Source organism: Pteropus vampyrus, unplaced genomic scaffold, assembly GCF_000151845.1.
Source record: "Pteropus vampyrus isolate Shadow unplaced genomic scaffold, Pvam_2.0 Scaffold620, whole genome shotgun sequence".
Lineage (NCBI taxonomy): Eukaryota > Metazoa > Chordata > Mammalia > Chiroptera > Pteropodidae > Pteropus > Pteropus vampyrus.
This window is the reverse complement of record NW_011889401.1, coordinates 461,868-477,034: the sequence shown is the minus strand read 5'-3', so window position 1 is coordinate 477,034 and position 15,167 is coordinate 461,868. Positions and strand designations below refer to the sequence as shown.

The 15,167-nt window shown below is 61.1% G+C and overlaps 1 protein-coding gene and 1 non-coding gene across 2 annotated transcripts in view; both read left to right on the top strand.

Annotated features, from left to right (window-relative positions):
* Positions 1 to 3,978: 3,978 nt before the first annotated feature.
* The window catches only part of MYO1G (myosin IG), an 18,433-nt gene continuing 7,244 nt past the window's right edge, over positions 3,979 to 15,167 (top strand). Inside the window, exons 1-15 of the mRNA XM_023525757.1 lie at positions 3,979 to 4,441; positions 5,664 to 5,762; positions 6,168 to 6,261; positions 6,990 to 9,405; positions 10,667 to 10,875; positions 10,999 to 11,092; positions 11,783 to 11,948; positions 12,152 to 12,205; positions 12,697 to 12,792; positions 12,993 to 13,112; positions 13,666 to 13,875; positions 13,975 to 14,120; positions 14,545 to 14,659; positions 14,750 to 14,920; positions 15,089 to 15,161. Coding sequence (XP_023381525.1) covers positions 9,311 to 9,405; positions 10,667 to 10,875; positions 10,999 to 11,092; positions 11,783 to 11,948; positions 12,152 to 12,205; positions 12,697 to 12,792; positions 12,993 to 13,112; positions 13,666 to 13,875; positions 13,975 to 14,120; positions 14,545 to 14,659; positions 14,750 to 14,920; positions 15,089 to 15,161 — 1,549 coding nt within the window. The 5' untranslated portion in view covers positions 3,979 to 4,441; positions 5,664 to 5,762; positions 6,168 to 6,261; positions 6,990 to 9,310. The remainder of the gene's footprint in view (positions 4,442 to 5,663; positions 5,763 to 6,167; positions 6,262 to 6,989; positions 9,406 to 10,666; positions 10,876 to 10,998; positions 11,093 to 11,782; positions 11,949 to 12,151; positions 12,206 to 12,696; positions 12,793 to 12,992; positions 13,113 to 13,665; positions 13,876 to 13,974; positions 14,121 to 14,544; positions 14,660 to 14,749; positions 14,921 to 15,088; positions 15,162 to 15,167) is intronic.
* Positions 4,718 to 4,849, top strand: LOC111733708. Its single transcript, XR_002778127.1, has one exon. It is a non-coding gene; the product is annotated as a small nucleolar RNA SNORA9 (small nucleolar RNA).

Here is a 15,167-nt window from a genome sequence, read left to right as displayed (position 1 = left end):
CTGACTACCTTATAGCAGACGGCAGAAGGGAAAGAGCAGTGAGTTCGGAGCTACAACCCCCTGCATCGAGCCCTGCCTTCTCCCCGCGCGCGCCCCGCCCCAGCCTTTGGAGCGGTGACAACGCGCCCGCCCTACCCCACCCCCCCAGCCCGCCCCCGACCCTCAGGACCGCGGGAGCGGCTCCGGCTTTTCAATTCTGCCGCCATCTTTACGGCGGCCAACTTCCCGGCCTGCCTCGCGCTCAGGGAGGCCGAGACACACCGCCGGGAAGCCCCCCGGCCGGGGCCCGCGGAAAAGGGCGGGGCACGCCGGCGGGGCGGGGCTAACAGGAAGGTGGGAGCCGGACCTTGGGGAAGGGGCGGGGCCTGCGAGAAGGCGGGGCCTATAGGGAACGAGGCGGGGGCGTGGCCGTGGCCGTAGCCTCACCCTTTCCTTTTCCAGTTCTGCCCCTTCACGCCCAGGATCCCTGCGAAGCCCTGCCCTAGGGCTTCCTCAGTTCCGGGGCCAGCCGTCTTTAGACCCCTCAGGAAAGCGGGAATACAACTGCGGACGTGCTGTTAGAGGAGGCCACTGAGAAGACAGGACCGCGGGCTGACCCTCGGGCTGCACCAGGAAATGGGAGGCTCCTCGCCCCTCCCTTGTCCTTGCAATGCATACTCCACACGTCGTCCCCAGGCTAGACGCTGTCCCAAAGTCACAGCCTGAGGTGGGCCCGTGCGCAGATCTACTCTTGCGATCTATCAGTTCCTTTGGTGATTAAACCGGTCACCTACCAATCTGGACTGGTCTGCCTCTTTCCTCAGTGTCTCCCTGCCCTCCGTGTAGGGGGCCAGTTTCAAATTACACCCAGGAAGCTCCCGAGTTTGCAAACTAACGAGTCCAGACCCTATCAGAATAAAATGGAGCTGAACAGTCACCTAGGATAACTGCCACCTTTTACGGATGAGGTCCAGGGATGGGGGGGGGTTGCCCCAAAGCACAGTGCAAACTGGAATCAGCAGCAGCACGCCCATTATTTTGCCGCTAAACCAAGCTACCAGTAAGAACCTTGCAGCGCAGCTGGAGCATAAACCAATACAAACCAGTTTGTCTCCAGTGGTGCGGTTAAGTAAGGGATCCTGTGCCAGCTGTCACTGTCTTGTCTCTCAGTCCAGCACTCGCTCATTTCTGCTCTGCGGGATGGAGCTGGGCCCCTTAGCCCTCCTATCAGGTGGCCCAGGGTAAAGCTTTCCCAGAGGAAGGGGCCAACTGCCTGGTTCCGGGCAACTGTGCCGGGAACGGGACAGGGGAACCAGGCAGGGGAACGGGGCAAGGAGCAACGTGCGGGCTTCCTGTTATCTCATATCCCTAGGCCGCCTCCCACCAGGCTGCTCATGCCCCCTGGGATGCCTTTGCCTCATCCCCCAATACACAAGCCCAAGTCAGATTCTGCCTACCAATAACCAGATGGCGATCATTTGGCAAATAAACGAGGACCAGCCAGGTAACGACAAAGTCTATTCGTACACAGCCTGCTGTAGCAAGGGAGTCAGCCGCCATCACTTGCATCTGGCAGAGAACCAAAGGCAGGCAGAGGAGGGGAGAGCTTCCTGGTGGAGAAAGGGGGCTCGGGTGTGCCGATGGTGGCTGTGAACCTGGGGAAACTGGGGGAATAAGTAGAACTGGGCACCCAGGTGATTGGCTAGAGGAGCATGTCTGGCTTCCTCTGGTGAGTCCTAAGTTGGAAGTGGGAACAAAAATGAGGGAAGCTGTCAGTTATTGACCAAGCTCTGGCCATTTGTCTTGTTCGCATTGTTACCTGGTCGTTATGTGGTTGTCACTAGAGAGAGCAGTCCATCTCCCCAGAGTCTGACTCGCAGAGGCCGGCTTCCTGGGCTGGCTGCAGCAGGCTGTGGGGCAGAGTTCTCGTTTGAGAAATGGCCTGCCCATCGTCCGTCTGCGTGTTCGGTCTCCCCTGACAGGCACCGATGGTACCAGCCGCAATGCTAACAAAACCAGCATTTCTCCCCAGGCTACACCTCGTCTGCAAGGGGTCCTAACAGCCTCCTCCTCTAGCTGGTCACTGCTTCTTCCAACAGCCGCCCGAGCTGCCTGGGGCCCCAGCTGGTGAACGAAAATGACTGCGACCCAAGTGCTAAACTTCAAGACAGAAAAATCTAGAGCTGATCCTCCTCCGAATCCTTCACTGCAACTCCGACCCTCACAAAACCCCTTGAAGACCTCGTAATGAGAGGCAGCCCGGGCCCCTCTGGGGTCCTCCTTGTGTGGCCCTCAGGGGAAGAACCCTTGCAAGCCCTGCTTTGACATCTCCTTGACCGCAGCTGTGTTCTCCCAGAGCCAAACTGCTACTTTTCCTTTCCGGCATCCGTCCCAATTAGCTTAGGAGAAAAATGGAGTTACTCTCCTGAGATGCAGTTTTGGACAAAGTTCTTTCCATAAGACGCTGCGGACGGGTCTCCCTCGTGCCACTCTCATGCAGCCTACTAGTATAATGGAATTGAGCTGCAATCCCGTGGTCCTTAATGTTTTGGTATCCTTTCTTATTACCTGGATAAACACTCCCATGGAGCATCTTCCCCTCTCTAGTTCATTTTGTTGGTTACTTAGGAAAAAAGCTCCTCTCTTGCAGTCCTGGCAGAGCCTACCTTTTCGGTCCTAGAGCCTCCCATGCCCTCACCCATACCATTTACCCGCCTGGTTCTCGCTGACTACCTTATAGCAGACGGCAGAAGGGAAAGAGCAGTGAGTTCGGAGCTACAACCACCTGCATCGAGCCCTGCCTTCTGAGACCCTGAGCAAGCCACCTGGCCTCTTTCAGGGATGTGTTACTTTCCTTGGTAGCCTCTGGAAATGCTATTCCTGCCCTGTCTCATGAAACTTAATGACACAGAGAAATTTGTGGACTATGAAGGGCTAAGAGGGATTCGCTGAGCGCTGCACACAAAATGCTGAGTATTGCTCTCCTTGTGTTCACTTACAGAACAAGTTCCCACCTTCCGTGCCTGATATTCAAGAGTGCTGAACGTGCAGCCCTTCTAAGGACAGTCTACAACCCTGTTAACACTCGTCTCCAACAAACCTCGCCCTTTCCAGGCTCAGTACCTCCTAATGTCTTCTCCTGGCCTGTGTACGGAAATAAAATTAAGAACAAAATCACCTCCCGACACAGAAAACCTCTCCGCAGAGGTAGGAAACAGCTTTGTTATTGAATAAGCACTAAATGAGAATGCGATGCACATCAACCAGCTAGAGGGATGCGCAACGTTTAGAAACCCCGGTCTCTCATACAACTACGTGGACACAACCCATCCCACTAGGTTGGTTGTGTAGCTTGGAGTCCGGTGACAAGTTGGGGCCTTTAACCTCCCAGAACCCCGGGAGATGGTCGAAGTGAGGGCTCGCAGGTGCTCTCCTGGGTTGTGAAGCGGGCAGGGGGCTCATTTAGCCACGAAGGCAGAAACTGAACTCTGCTGTAAGGCTTTTCTTCGCAGGATATAGTAAAACAAAATCTGCGACAAGCCTGGAACATACCAACACCCAAAGTCCAGAACGCCGGCAAAAACGCGGCTGTTTTATAATCTGCACCCCAATTGCCAAATGTGACTACTGAGCACCTGAAATGTGGGTATTATGTCAAGGACTTATGTCCTCGACAAGGACAGAAGCTGAACTTCTGAAGGCACTGGGGGTGGGGGGACCTTCCCCTAGCTGGAATACGGAGGACCAGCGTCTCTTTTCATGCGGGGCCGCTGCCGGGTCGCCGCGGGCTCCGTCCCTTACAGGGCGCACTTCCCCGCCTTCCCGGGCCCCGTCCCCGCCCGGGTTCCCAGGCGAGCCTTGGGCTTGAGCTCCGGTCCTCACCCGGACGACAGCGGCACGTCAACGCCGCGTTCCGGGGCTCGCCCGGCGCCTCCGTGACGTCACCTCCCCACGCGCGGGGGCGGGCGGCGGGCCACGTGACGCCGCGTGCGGCTTCCGGCGTGCTGCGTGATGACGCAGTCGCGCGGCGCGGCGCGGCCGTTCTCCCGCGGGCCGCGCCTGGGTGTCGTCTTCATCCGAGGCCATCCAGGGTCGCAGGGGGGGCCCGCCGTCGGCAGGGGCCGGGCGGGCGTCCTGGGCCCCCGCGGCGCCGGGGAAGGGCGCGCGGTGCTGCGGGAGGGGTGACTAGCCGGGCTCTGAGGGCCGCGTTCGCAGGACACGTGCGGGCGCGGGGGCGCGCTGCGGAATGGGGGCGCGGGAGTGGCTCCCCCGCCGCACGCGAACCGGGCGAGTGCCGCCTCCTCGCACTGGGCCCGCCGCGCCCTCCGCCTTATTTTCCGGGGCCTCACCGCACCGCCTTCGGTCTTGCCTGTTGTCCCTAAGTGTCCTCTGAACTGTGAGAGTATGGAAGAGAAGGCCGCTCTGTGCAGTGACGTGTTGATACGGGTATTCCTGGGGTCTGGTAAGTTTAGGGAGCTCTGCTCTGGAGTGGCAGCGTCACAGGGGTGCAGTTAGCTGCTGTCGTCGCATCTGCTTGGTGGGGTGCCTCGCCCGAGCCCCCCTCCCCAGCCAGAAGGGATGTGTCTGGAGTGCCTCCCTTTCTGCCATCTGCCGGTTATCTGTCGTGGGCTCCTGGAAGAAACCCACGTGGGCTGATTGAACCCCGCGATCATCTCCCCTCGGCTTCCGGGCGGGCCCTGTGCTCTGCCCAGGGCCCATGGGCTTGGAGGAAAGTGGGCTGCAAGCCTCCAGCGTGCTTGGGTCTGCGGTGACCCCGTGCATTCCTACAGCGCTTGCAAGAACATTTTGAAACGGTTTGAGGCCTTGCCCTGCTGCATCCAGAGCAAGGTTATAGAAATTTCAGACAACTGCTGCTCCCTTCCGTGTCTGGTGTGCTGGGCACTGTACCTGACGCGGTAACCACTTGCCATATATGGTTAAGTAAATTTTAAGATTAGTGTTTCATCCATAGTACCCACATTTCAGGTGCTAAGTAGCCACATTTGGCGATTGGGGTGCAGATTATAAAACAGCCGCGTTTTTGCCGGCGTCCTGGACTTTGGGTGTTGGTATGTTCCAGGCTTGTCGCAGATTTTGTTTTACTATATCCTGCAAAGAAAAGCCTCACGGCAGTTGAAAGTGAAGCTCAGAGGGAGTGGGAAGGGTGGAGGTGGGCCAGCTGCAGGGACCAGTGAGTAGACAGGAGTCACGGGCGAGCCCAGCCCTGCGGGACTGATGTCCTGAGTGATTCCGGTTAGCGGCAGACCAGACGGAGGCGCCGAAGGCGAGGTTCCAGGAGCGTGGAGCCCCGAGCCACCGTCTGTACGAGAAAACCCCGTGGGAGAGGAGGGCACTAGTGCTTCAAAACTCCTGTGCCAAACTTCTTGGTTCTTCACGCAGTTTAAGCCTTGGAGGACCACGAGGGGGTCTGGGGTCGTCCAGCCGGACACCGGCAGGTCGGAGAGGGCGCCGGGCCCCTCCAGCCCTGCGCTCTGCTCTCTCCCAGGATGCCAGACAGGGAGGACTGGTCGGGTTGGAGGGGCTGCCCTTGGCCTTGCCTTGGTGTAAGGGCCGTGGGGTGCAGTCAGGGTTGGGCCAGGATGGAAAGGGTGGCCGGCGTGGGCAGGGCAGCACAGCTGTGCTCCTGAGCGTGGCCAGGTCACACCATACCTCCTCCCTTGAAGGTCGAAGCTTCCGGCGGACTCGGTTCTCCCTCCAGTCCAAGTGCAGACGCTGAACACACTGGCCCCCGCGGGCCGCCGTCAGCAGACACTCCTCTCCTCGTGAGTCTCGTCTTTCCGCAGCCCTTGGCCCAGACTGCCTTTCAGGGTCCTTCCGGTGACAGTGGCCTGGGGATGTACGAGAGAACCCTTCCTCCAGGGCCTGCCGCCCACTGTAGACCACCTGGCTTTCCTGCACACGTGGGGCCTTTCTTGTAACGCAGCCCACTGCATGTGTGGTGCCTTCTGTGTCACCTTGCGTCACTCTGTAGGAATTGGGGCTGGTGCTCTGACTACTGCTGATGTGAATACTTAGCTGTCTTTATAATCGAGGAGTCTTGAGCCCCCACCAGCACCCATGAACCTGGGGGGCTACCTTGTTGGAGGTGGGGGTGTCAGACCCTTCACAGTTTCTGGCAGGCACCTACCCCCAGCACATGATACTTGGTTCCCCTGCCCGTGTTTCAGCTCCAGAACCCCCAGGACGTCAGAGCTGGAAGAGACCTGAAAGGCGGCGACCCATCCACCCTGTGGCCGCCGGGCTGGTCCGTGGATCTCGCTGGTGAGCATGGCGGCAGGGTCTGGCTAGCCAGTCACTTCACTTCCGCTTTACATATGTTCATTTTCCATGAGTCCCCCAGCTCTGAAGTTCATTCAAAACCATCTACTTGTTTTGACCTTCCCATATTGCAAGTCAGGTGATTGAGTCCCAGAAAGGGTAATTGACTTCAAGTTCATGAAACCATTTTGTGGACAGACAGTTGTCTGCTGCCAGGGCTCCTGGGGCCCCAGCTCTGTGTCAGGCATCGGATCGCCTTCATGGTTTTGGATTCGGCACAGTCTTCTCCCCCAGGATTCTAGGTCAGTGGTGTGTCTGCCTGGAAAGGGTGACGCCTGCCATGGCAGAGTCTCCGGCCACTTAGCGCACAGGGGAGTCAGAAGCGGGAACCCACGTTCTATTATTGTTGCTCATGGCAGTTGGCATTTATTACAGTCCCTGGCCACATACTTATGTCATTTTAATTTTCACATTAAGTCTCCGAGTTTTTCTAGTTTCCTCTTTTTTACAGATGAGGAAGTCGGTGCTGTGAGGTGGTGGCTCACCCACACTGATGCATCCGGTGAGGGTGCATCAGGATTTGAACCCAGGCTTTGTGCCTCACTTCTGTGAGAGGTTCAGCCCCCCCATTCCCTCCTAGGAGGAGTCAGGAACTCCTGGCTTCTGGCCGGCTGTGGGCGGCTCAGGGCCCCAGTGTGCGTATCTGTCTGAGAGACATTCTCTGGCCCCAGGTTTGGATACTGTGTCGCCTGCTTCAGAAACAAGGATCCTGGCTGTGCATCACGACCTAGGCCCCTCTGACATCTGAACGAGAAACAAGGGACATCGAATAAACAGGATTTTAAACGTGTGCTTCAGTCCAGCCTGCTGCTTTCCATGCTAGGCACGATGGGGAGGGGGCCCCAGGCACATCCTCACGGGTCCGGGTCAGATTTGGGGCTGCAGCTGGTCCTCATACCTGGGCATACTCTCAAGTACTGCCACCCAAGTGCTAACTGATGCCCTCAGTCTGAGTGGTGCACCCACATATCTGTTTTCTTTGGAAAATACCTGGTCATACCCACCAGCGAACCCACCCAGCCTGATGTCAGCAGTGGCAACGGGCCAGCTGACTGGCCACTTTCACATTCAGTTTGGTGGAGTCACAGCAGCCACACCCTGAGACTGAGGCGGAAGGCGTCAGGGAGCCTCCTGACCCCTCCGGGCAGGCACGGTGGAGGTAGCCTCCCCTGCAGCTTCCTCTCTGTGCCTCTGGATGAGGCGGGGGTGGATCTTAATGTGCAAACCCTAAACGGGGACAGTCGTGCAGAGGAGCCGAGAAACGCACAGGCAGGTACCACAAGGGTCAGTGGCCATCAGCCAGGGTCCCTGGCAGGCAGGGCTGACTCGGAACTGACCTGGAGAAGAGGAGAGGACACCACTGCCTCAGCCCTCAGCGGCCCCTCAGCCATCCACCTGTCCCTTCCACCTTCACGGGGCCCCAGCTGTCAGACCCTGCAGGGGTGTGCCCTGGGAAGCTGCCGATCGAGTCACCGCTTGTTCAGCCAGGGACAAGGCCAAGGCTGACCAGTAGGCCCAGAGGTCCAGTCAGACCAAAGACTTGTGTGTCATCTCAGCCACGTGAAGTAAACGAGGTGCTAGGTGGGAAGCTGGTTAGGCTCAAGGTCACTGTGGGTCAGTCCCCAACCTGCCAACGGTCATGAGGTTTTCATGGTGAAAAAACCCAAAGAAAATTACATTATGATTCATGAAAATGTTACAGAGTTCAGATATCAGTGTCCTGAAGTTTCGCTGGGACAGCCCGCTCATCCCTGTCACGTGTTCTACGGTCCAGATGATTGGCCCCGAGTTTGGGGGAAGTGAAACTCCCAGATTCTCCCCTGCACGAGCACAGCACTGGGGGACAGGGGTTGTCCAGAGCTTGGGAGGGTGGGACTCCCCGGGGTTTTCCCCAAGAGCCCCCGGCTGCAGCCCAAGCTGCTCCTGATGGGAGGGAGGGTCTGGGCCTGTGGGGGGAGGCGACTGGTTTCATCTGGCACTTGGTGTGCTTTACAGCTTAGTTGAGTACGCTGTTACAAGATGTTTTGGGGAAAAATACCCATAACTGGCATATCAGTTATTTCAGAGCTTAAAAAGTGAGTTGATTGGAAAACAATTGCTAAATAAACTAGCTTTCTTAGTGCAAACCCCAAAGGCAGCATGTGGGTGACTCAATTTGGGGAGCCCTCAGCTCTAGCCGAGGGCAGGGATGGGAGAGAGCCACCCACCCAGAGGACGGGACACCCGTGGTCAAGGGGTGCTGTTGGAGACAAACCTGAGCCACTTATAAAGATGCTGCCTGGTCCCAGAGCCAGATGGTAGGGCTCCTGGCACTGTTCCTGGTCCTTACTACTGAAGGGACAGGTTGGTGGACCCCAGCAGCTGTGGGAAGGAACCAGACTCCAAATCGTGGCAGGGTGAGTCTAGACGCCAGCCCTATGGTGGGCCCCGCGTGAAGCTGGTTATAATCCTTCCGCCCCGGTGAGGTCTCCACACCTTGAGGACTGTCACTGCCTAGGACCCTGTCCCAGACACCTGCCCGCACATGGCATTTTCTCATTTAATCCAGGTACAGTGTACCTGCCCTAAAACCCACCTACTGCTAAGGCCTGAGAATTGACAGACACAGAGGGAGCAGCCGTGGTCACATCATGAAACCTGTCCCTATGGTGGTGTGGCAGGCGACTCCACGCGGCAGGCTGGGGACTGGCTCCGATGCTGAGATGGGGGTGGACTCAGAGGTTGCAGAGGGTGGGGCTCCAAAGGGGCCAGGAGCCCTCCAGAGCATCCGTTAGGCTGGGGACCAGGAAGCAGGGGTCAGAGGCCCTGAGGGGGGGGAGCCTCGAGTGGGGGGACTGCCCCTCCCCGGGGCCAGAACCCACTTCCTACTTCACTGCTCGCTGGGAGGCGGCAGCGAGGGCTGTGGGTAGAGGGGCCGGGCCTGTTCCCTCCGCCCACCCTCTGCACAGGAAGGTCTGTCGGGCCACCTGGCCTAGGGCGCCCCACTGGCAGGATGGAGGACGAGGAAGGGCCCCAGTGCGGTAAGCCGGACTTCGTGCTTTTGGACCAAGTGACCATGGAAGACTTCATGGAGAACCTGAAGCTCAGGTGGGCCCCAGACCCTGGTCCCTTCGCCCTGGTATCCAGTGGACAGCCACCAACCACGGTCTGGGTGACTGCAGAGGGACGTGGTGGGGAAGGCAGGATGGTCTCCTTGGGGCCAGGGCGGCCAGTCAGTGCTGCCCCCCACGCAACCAGGGCCTGCTGGCCCCTCCTGCCTGGCACCCAGACCAGGCAGATGCCCCATCCCACTCATGGGGCCCTCCTGAACCCTGGGGGCCCCAAGGGACATGGGAAAGCTGAGACTCTGGGGGACTCATGGGGGCTGCATGGTGCGACTGGTAGAGTGACCTGGGGCCTGATTTCCCACAGAGGGCAGAGGGCAGGGAGGAGCTGGGGGCCAGGGTGACATGGGGTGGCTGCCAGGAGCCGGCTTCACCCCTGGACCCCCCGGGGGAGCAGAAGGCAGCCCCAGTGAGCAGATCGTTGGAGTCAGGGGACAGAGATGAGCTATTTTATGTGGCACAGAGCTAAGCGTAACTCCGCCTCATTCTTATAAACCAGCTCAGAGATAGAGATCACCATCCTCATTCTGGTGGGACACTGAGCCCCAGGCCGCACGGCCTGCAGATGGGAGACTGTCTCCGAACGGGTCCCAGGTGGCGTTTAAGAGAGTGTAGAGGGGCTGCCAGGGAGCTCCTGTGTCAGAGGCAGCTGAGGAAGAGGAACTCGGATGGGCGCCAGGGGACGGCACGTCCCAGACGCCCCGGGGAGCAGGCCAGCCGGTGCCTAGCCAGGGCGGCACAGCCCAGGGAGGGGGGACACAGGCACTGAGTAGAGGGGCGAGAAGTCAGGAGGGGCTGGGGGGCTGTGGCTGCTGTAGCCCTCGGCCCTCCTGGCACCCCTCCGCCCGCTATCTGGGTGGGGCTGGGCGGGGTCCCCTCTCCTCTGGGTCCCCGCCCAACCCTTAAGACCGGAAACTGCCAAGGCCCCTCCCTCCGCCGCCCAGCCCCTTTCTTCTCTCAGGCCCTCCCCCGTCTCCCACCTATGGGTTCTGCATTGCCCAGTGTGGCCTGGGCGAGTGGGTCCCCTCATAAAATAGGCATCACGACACCTGTCAGGACTCCCGGAAGAGCAGTGTGGGCCCCAACATTGTGCTGCGGTGGGTGAAGACTCAGGCCCACCCTCCCCCTCCTCCTTGCTCAGCCCCCGGTGGGTGGGCTAGGGCCTCCTGCACGGGCCCACCGTCCAGCACCTGGGTGTGTGCCCCACGGCCCTGAGCTCTGAGGACTGAGCTTGCCCGTGCCAGGTTCGAGAAGGGGCGGATCTACACCTACATCGGAGAGGTGCTGGTGTCTGTGAACCCCTACCAGGAGCTGCCCCTCTATGGGCCTGAGGCCATCGCCAGGTACCAGGGCCGCGAGCTCTACGAGCGGCCGCCCCACCTGTACGCCGTGGCCAACGCCGCCTACAGGGCGATGAAGCGCAGGTCCAGGGACACCTGCATTGTGATCTCAGGTACCTCTGGCCCTTGCCCTCATTTGTCCATGATGGGAGGTGGCTGCGGCACCAGGGGCGGTGGGCACAGGGGCTGGGCAAGGGGGAACGGCCGCTCATTCTGACTGTCCAGCTGTCCTGCAGGGGAGAGCGGGGCGGGGAAGACAGAAGCCAGCAAGCACATCATGCAGTACATCGCGGCTGTCACCAACCCAAGCCAGAGGGCCGAGGTGGAGAGGTGAGGGCAGGCAGGGCTGTGACTGAGCCCAGCTCGGGCCAAGTTCCGGGGGCTGTCTGTCAGGAAGGCTCCTGGTACCCCACACCCAGGACCTCTCAACTGAGACCAGGAGAGGCCCAGTGCAGGGGCGCCCTGTCACTGGGGACAGGAAGGTGAGGCGCAGAGGTCCAACAGACATGGGCTGGGCCACTCACGGGGCACGGGACAGAAGTGGAGAAAGAGGTTGGCCAGCTGCTCAGGAAGGCCCAGCGTGCTAAGCCAGGTGTCCGGGTGCAGGCCAGAACCGGAAATCAGGGCCGCAGGCAGCTCACCCGCGCTCATGGCAGGCCTGGTGGGAGCAGCTTCCTGGGCGGGAGCCTGCACTTCCTGTCGATGTGGGGTGAGGTGGGGTTCAAGGGGGCAGAAGGTGCCGAGCCCACATGACCAGCAGACCCTCCCCTGCAGCTGGAGGCCCATGGCAGAGTGTGTCTGCAGCCATGTCCTCACTGCAGACGGCGGCTGGTCTGGGGGAGTGGGGAGGTGACCTCACCCAGCACAAGCAGCTGGCAGGTGCCTCCCGCAGCGTCTCAGGGTGAAGAGCTAGTCTACGGCTTGCAAGGGGCAGTGCAGGGTGAGGCCTCAGGCGGGGATGCTGGACTGGGGTGCACTCCCCAGCGCCAGGTCTTGTAGCCGCACCCCGTGCTTCATCAGGGTCAAGAACGTGCTGCTTAAGTCCACCTGCGTGCTGGAGGCCTTCGGGAACGCTCGCACCAACCGCAACCACAACTCCAGCCGCTTCGGCAAGTACATGGACATCAACTTCGACTTCAAAGGCGACCCCGTGGGGGGGCACATCCACAGCTACCTGCTGGAGAAGGTGGGCTGCGAGGCCTCCCTGGGGGCGGGGCAGAGCGGAGCTGCCCAGCCACACTGACCTCCCAGGCCTGGCTCCTGGGGGAGGGACCGGACCTTTTCCGATGGCCCAGGTTCACAGGGCGGGGCTCCCTGGGGCTCTGTGGTAAGTCCGTTGGGGGGGTTCCCGCTGCCCGAGCACGGGTCCAGCTGCACCTCTCTCCTCAGTCTCGGGTCCTCAAGCAGCACGTGGGCGAAAGGAACTTCCACGCCTTCTACCAGGTGAGCAAGGCGGGCCCCGCCCATTTCCCCGCCCCCTCGCTGCGCCGCCTTCACTGGGGGGCGGGTCTCCAGGAACATGGCCATGTCTACACCCTGTCTGATCCTGTCGGGGATTCTATCTGGACATTGGTGGTGTCTACACTGAACGAGACCCACCGAGGTGGGGTCTTCCCGGACACACTCACCCCCTGAGGTGAGTTCACTCTAGACACAGTGGGTCTACATCATCCTGACCCACCGAATCCAATTCAGTGATAACCACATCAGACCACCGAGGCGGGAGCTCCTGTATTCGTGTGGTGTCCACAGTGTCTGACACTGAACGGTTCCTTGCTGGACTCAGTGGGTGTCAACTCCGACTACTGAAGTGGGCTTTCCCTGGACTCGGACAGCATCCATACGCTCACTGAGCTCCGTGGTTTGCTGGGGCCAGGACAGCAGAAGGGCGTGGCGTGTGTGGGCGGGGCCTGACCGAGGGGCGTGTCCTCCAGGTGCTGCGAGGCTGCGAAGACTCAGAGCTGCGAGAGCTGCACCTGCAGAGAAGCCCCGCTCTGTACAATTTCACCCGCCAGGGCGCGGGGCTCAGTGTGAGTAGGCGCGGGGCTCCACGTGCACCGGGGCGCCCACGGCCCTGGGCGCTGGCGGTCAGCGGCTTCAGCAAGGCCGGATTCAACAGGCATTCGGGTCCGGGAGTCAGGGCTTAGCACGGGAACGGGTGCAGTAGGTGAGATGCATTCTGGGTGCAGGAACCAGGGCTCCCTGGGGTGATGAGCCCTTTCTCCCCCAGGTCTCGGACAGTGACGAGAAGAGCCACCACCAGGCGGTGATGGAGGCCATGCAGGTGATCGGCTTCCGGGCCGAGGAGGTGGGCTCCGTGCACCGGATACTGGCTGCCATACTGCACCTGGTGAGCCTAGCTGCGCAGCTGGGGGCCACGGCCCACATGCTGTCCCCAACCACCCGTGGAGGAGGAGGCTGGCCTCTGACAGCCCAGCCACCCAGCTGGCCACTCCTGCCTCTCCTGAAGCCGAGCCGCTTCTGCTGTGGGCTCCCTGGAGACTGGGCCCAGAACGTGGCTGGTCAGGCCTGCGAGGTGCCCAGTCGGTGTCTGGAAGATGAGCCCGCGCTTGGCAGGCAGGGCAGTTGGGGCCAGAAAGCCTGGCATCAGCAGGCCGGCCTCTTGCTTCTGTCACTCACCACTTGCGTGGCTTTGGGCAGGTGACCCAGGGCCTCTGAGCCTCCCTTCTCTGTGAGGCGCCACCGGGAGTGGGCAGTGTGTAGCTGTCGGGGAGGACACCTGGGGTCACTCCAGTGCCCTTCTGAGGGGGAGGCCTCTGGCTGCTCCAGGCCCCTCCCACATCGCTGGCTGCGGCCCTGCCTTCCCTTCCTCCTCCCCTGGCAAAGGCGCGCAGGCTCTTCTGAGACCTGGAGCCTGACTTCTGCCCGGTCTCCGTCACCAGGGAAACATCGAGTTTGTGGAGAAGGAGGAGGGGGGCCTGGCTGTGTCCGAGGAGGTGCTAGTAGACCACGTGGCCGAGCTGACGGCCACGCCCCGGGAGATGGTTCTGCGCTGCCTGCTGGCTCGCACAGTGGCCTCTGGAGGCAGGGAAGTCATTGAGAAGGGCCACACAGCAGCTGAGGCCAGCTACGCCCGGGACGCCTGTGCCAAGGTACCGTGTAGGGAAGGCAGTATGGGGGGCGAGATCTGGGAGGCCTTCCTGGAGGAGGTAAGGCCGGAGGCAGCCATAAGCAGCCTGGCCTCCTTCTAGGCAGTGTACCAGCGGCTGTTTGAGTGGGTGGTGAACCGGATCAACAGTGTCATGGAAACCCGGGACCGGGACCCCCGGAGGGACGGCAAGGACACGGTCATCGGCGTGCTAGATATCTACGGCTTTGAAGTGTTCCCTGTCAACAGGTGGGTGGGCAGCCACCATACCCCATGCTCTGTCCCCCAACCTCTAGGGCCGCCTCAGTCCCAAAGAGCTCGGCTGGGCCAGGAAGCAGGAAGTCTGGTGTCTGTTCTAGCTGGTCCCTGACCCCAGGCTCATGTCCCGAACTGCCTCCGTGGTGTCACCCGTCTAGTGGAGCCCAGGGACGCCAAAGCCCGGCTCACCTCCCCTCACCATGGGTACACAAGCTGGGGTAGAGGAGAGGCCTGAGTGGCGGGAGGCACCCCACAGTGAGGCCCCTGGGGGCCTGGCGCGGGCCCGCGGACCAGCCGTTGTGGACGAGGCTGCCGCGCTGCCCTCACTGCACATGGCGTGAAGCCTGCGCGCCGCGGCGGTGGCGGGTGATGGTTGGTGGGTGGTGGGTGGGTGCTGACGGCCCCCTGCCCCCAGCTTCGAGCAGTTCTGCATCAACTACTGCAACGAGAAGCTGCAGCAGCTGTTCATCCAGCTCATCCTGAAGCAGGAGCAGGAGGAGTACGAGCGGGAGGGCATCGCCTGGCAGAGCGTGAGCGCAGCCCCGCACCTGGGCCTGGGGGCGGGGCTGGGCGGGGCGGGGTCTGGCCCTGGGCTGGAGCCACCGCTCCTTCTGCCTCAGGTGGAATACTTCAACAATGCCACCATCGTGGACCTGGTGGAGCGGCCCCACCGGGGCATTCTGGCCGTGCTGGACGAGGCCTGCAGCTCTGCGGGCACCATCACTGACCGCATCTTCCTGCAGACCCTGGACACGCACCACCGCCACCACCCACACTACACCAGCCGCCAGGTGCCCCCGCCCCCGCGTCCAGCTTGCTCCTGCGCTGGCACAAGCCCCACAGGCGCCACAGCGCCTGTCTCGGTGGGGACAGGGGACTGGATGCCTCCTCTGCAGGAGTGTCCACCCCCTCCCTTCCTTCTGTGCCTTGACCCTGGCCTGTCCCTGTCCCCCCTACAGCTCTGCCCCACAGACAAGACCATGGAGTTTGGCCGAGACTTCCGGATCAAGCACTATGCGGGGGACGTCACGTGAGGCT